At 54.1% G+C, this 2,384-nt stretch overlaps 1 protein-coding gene across 1 annotated transcript in view; it reads right to left on the reverse strand.

Moving 5' to 3' along the window:
* Positions 1-2,384, reverse strand: part of UPB1 (ureidopropionase, beta) — a 26,250-nt gene that overhangs the window by 2,053 nt on the left and 21,813 nt on the right. Inside the window, exon 5 of the mRNA XM_014533372.1 lies at positions 851-1,012. Within this exon, the coding sequence (XP_014388858.1) occupies positions 851-1,012 (162 nt within the window). The remainder of the gene's footprint in view (positions 1-850; positions 1,013-2,384) is intronic.

Here is a 2,384-nt window from a genome sequence, read left to right on the forward strand (position 1 = left end):
GGGACAGGGCTGTGGGGGGCAGAGGGTGGGCCGGGGTCCTAAGCCGACCTCTCCCGGAGCATTTCGCTCCCTCCCATCCGTTTCGACACGCAGCAGGGGCAGCGACCGGGGTGTGCCCACGGGTGGACGCCGACGCAGATCCTGGGGCGTGGAGACAAGCCCTTCCTATCTCCAGAGCTAACGATTAATCCAGGGTAAACAGGCGAGGGCACATCTTCCTGCCCCGTCCAGCTGTCACTGAGCAACGCTGTGCCTCCCGCCCCCCCCGCCCCCGCGCCCTCCATCCCACAGATTAGCATTAACCAATCAGAACAGCTCCCGTGACTGAGCCCCTGATCGCAGGCACCAGGCCCCGCCTGACACGTGTGCAGAGACGCACACATCCGCCCAGTGTCACCAGCATGTGGCAGTGGCTCACTCCGTTCCCACATGAGCAGAGACAAGAACCCCGCCCTCCACACGAGGGTAGAGCGTGAAAGGCAGGGAGCTCACAGCCTGCAAGCGGCCGCCGGGATTGGCTCCCATTTGTGCATGATTGGTTTTGGTTTAATTTACCTACTACTTACTTCAAAGGAGAATTTCAGGAACCAGATCAGGTGATATTAAAAAAAAATAAAAAGCCTCTGTGCTAAAGGTGTTTTGGACTCTCCCAGGAGTCCCCTAATCCCTGAATCCTAGGCACTCATGCGATGCAGGGCTATATGGGGAGGCCCCCGAGCCCTGCAGCCCCACTGTGCGCTAGCGTCACATGATGTGACACCACCTGGCACAGAACTTCCGGACAGAAAGACCCCCTGAGCTGGACGAGGGTGAGCGAGCAGGCTGGGCTGGCCGTGGGAGGGCGGCTCACCTCGTTGAAGTCGCCCACTCTGGGGATGTGGTTCTTCCTGGTCTTGCCCAGGACGGCGCCGGAGTTGGAGATGACGACGGCCGTGTTCCACAGCACGTCCCCGTGCTCTCCGTCCCGCTCCAGGATGGGCGAGACCACCACCATGTTGTGCTTCTTCGCCAGCTGGGAAAGGGAGAGACTTTCCAATCAATGGCCGTGGGTTCCTACTGAATAATTCAGCGCTTCTTCCAGATAACGGGCCTCGGTTCAGAGCCAGCACTTGGCGTTGGGAGGACGGAATGCCCGTGCGGCCCCGAGGCCCGAGCTCAGGGACACGGGTGTGATTGCTGTCCTTGTGCACTGCAGGGGGATGTGAAATGGTGTGCCCTTGTGCAAACAGCATGGCGGCTCCTCAAACATTAAAAACATGGAATTACCACAGGATCCAGCAATTCCACTGCTGGGTGGAGACCCAGAACATGCAAAGTAGAGTCTCGAAAAGCTATTCACACACCACGGTTCACAGCAACACTATTCACCACAGCCAAAGGATGGAGGCAGCCCCAGTGCCCGCCTGTGGGTGAAGGGTATGGCCACACCATGGAGTACTATTCAGTCTTAAAAAGGAAGGGGATTCTGACAGACGCTACAACATGGGTGAACCCCGAGGACATCACGCCAAGTGAAATAAGCCAGTTGCAAGAGGACAAACATGCACCGTGTGAGTCCACGTCTGTGCAGTATCCACAGTACTCAGACTCGGAAGCAGAAAGTGAAACCGCAGCTACCAGTGGCTGCGGGCGGAGGGGAGGTGTTTAATGGGAACCGAGTTTCAGATTGACGAGATGGGAAAGTTCTGGAGATTTATTCACAGCACGAAGAGTGTATATGTTGAGTTGGACACTTAAATAGAATTAAGATGGTAAATTCCATGTTATGTGTTTTTAATACAATAAAAAATAAAGGAACAATCATCTTACTTTGTATAGATATTCATAGAAAGGCTCTCTGATACTGAATTCCTTTGTCTCAAATAAGAACATCATTAGGGCCTGAGGACCGGTGGGATGAACAGCCCCAGCCAATCATTTATCTTCAACTCTAGCCAATCATTTATCTTCAACTCCTAACTAGCCAATCATTTCTCTTCAACCCTAACTAGCCAATTATTTGTCTTCAACTCTAGCCAATCATTTATCTTCGACTCTAACTAACCAATCATTTGTCTTTGACTCTAACTAGCCAATCATCTGTCTTCGACTCTAACTAGCCAATCATTTGTCTTCGACTCTAACTAGCCTGCCATTATCTCTGGCCTTAAAGGCAGGAGGGAGGGAAGGCACGGGGTGGAAGGCGAAGCTGAGCCATATAGCGGTGGCCGTGCCTCCCCAGGCCCCTCTCCATGCAGACAGGCGTCCCCTGGTGCCATTTCTCGTTCCCACTCTTCCTTTCCTTTTCCTCCAGGCCTGGTGCAGGCGTGCCAGCTGCAGTTGCCTCCTAACCAGCCCGGCATTCTTTCCTCCCGCAGCATAGAATCAACCGCCTGGTGACTGAG

The sequence above is a fragment of the Myotis brandtii genome, unplaced genomic scaffold (genome assembly GCF_000412655.1).
Source record: "Myotis brandtii unplaced genomic scaffold, ASM41265v1 scaffold97, whole genome shotgun sequence".
In the NCBI taxonomy this organism is placed as follows: Eukaryota; Metazoa; Chordata; class Mammalia; order Chiroptera; family Vespertilionidae; genus Myotis; species Myotis brandtii.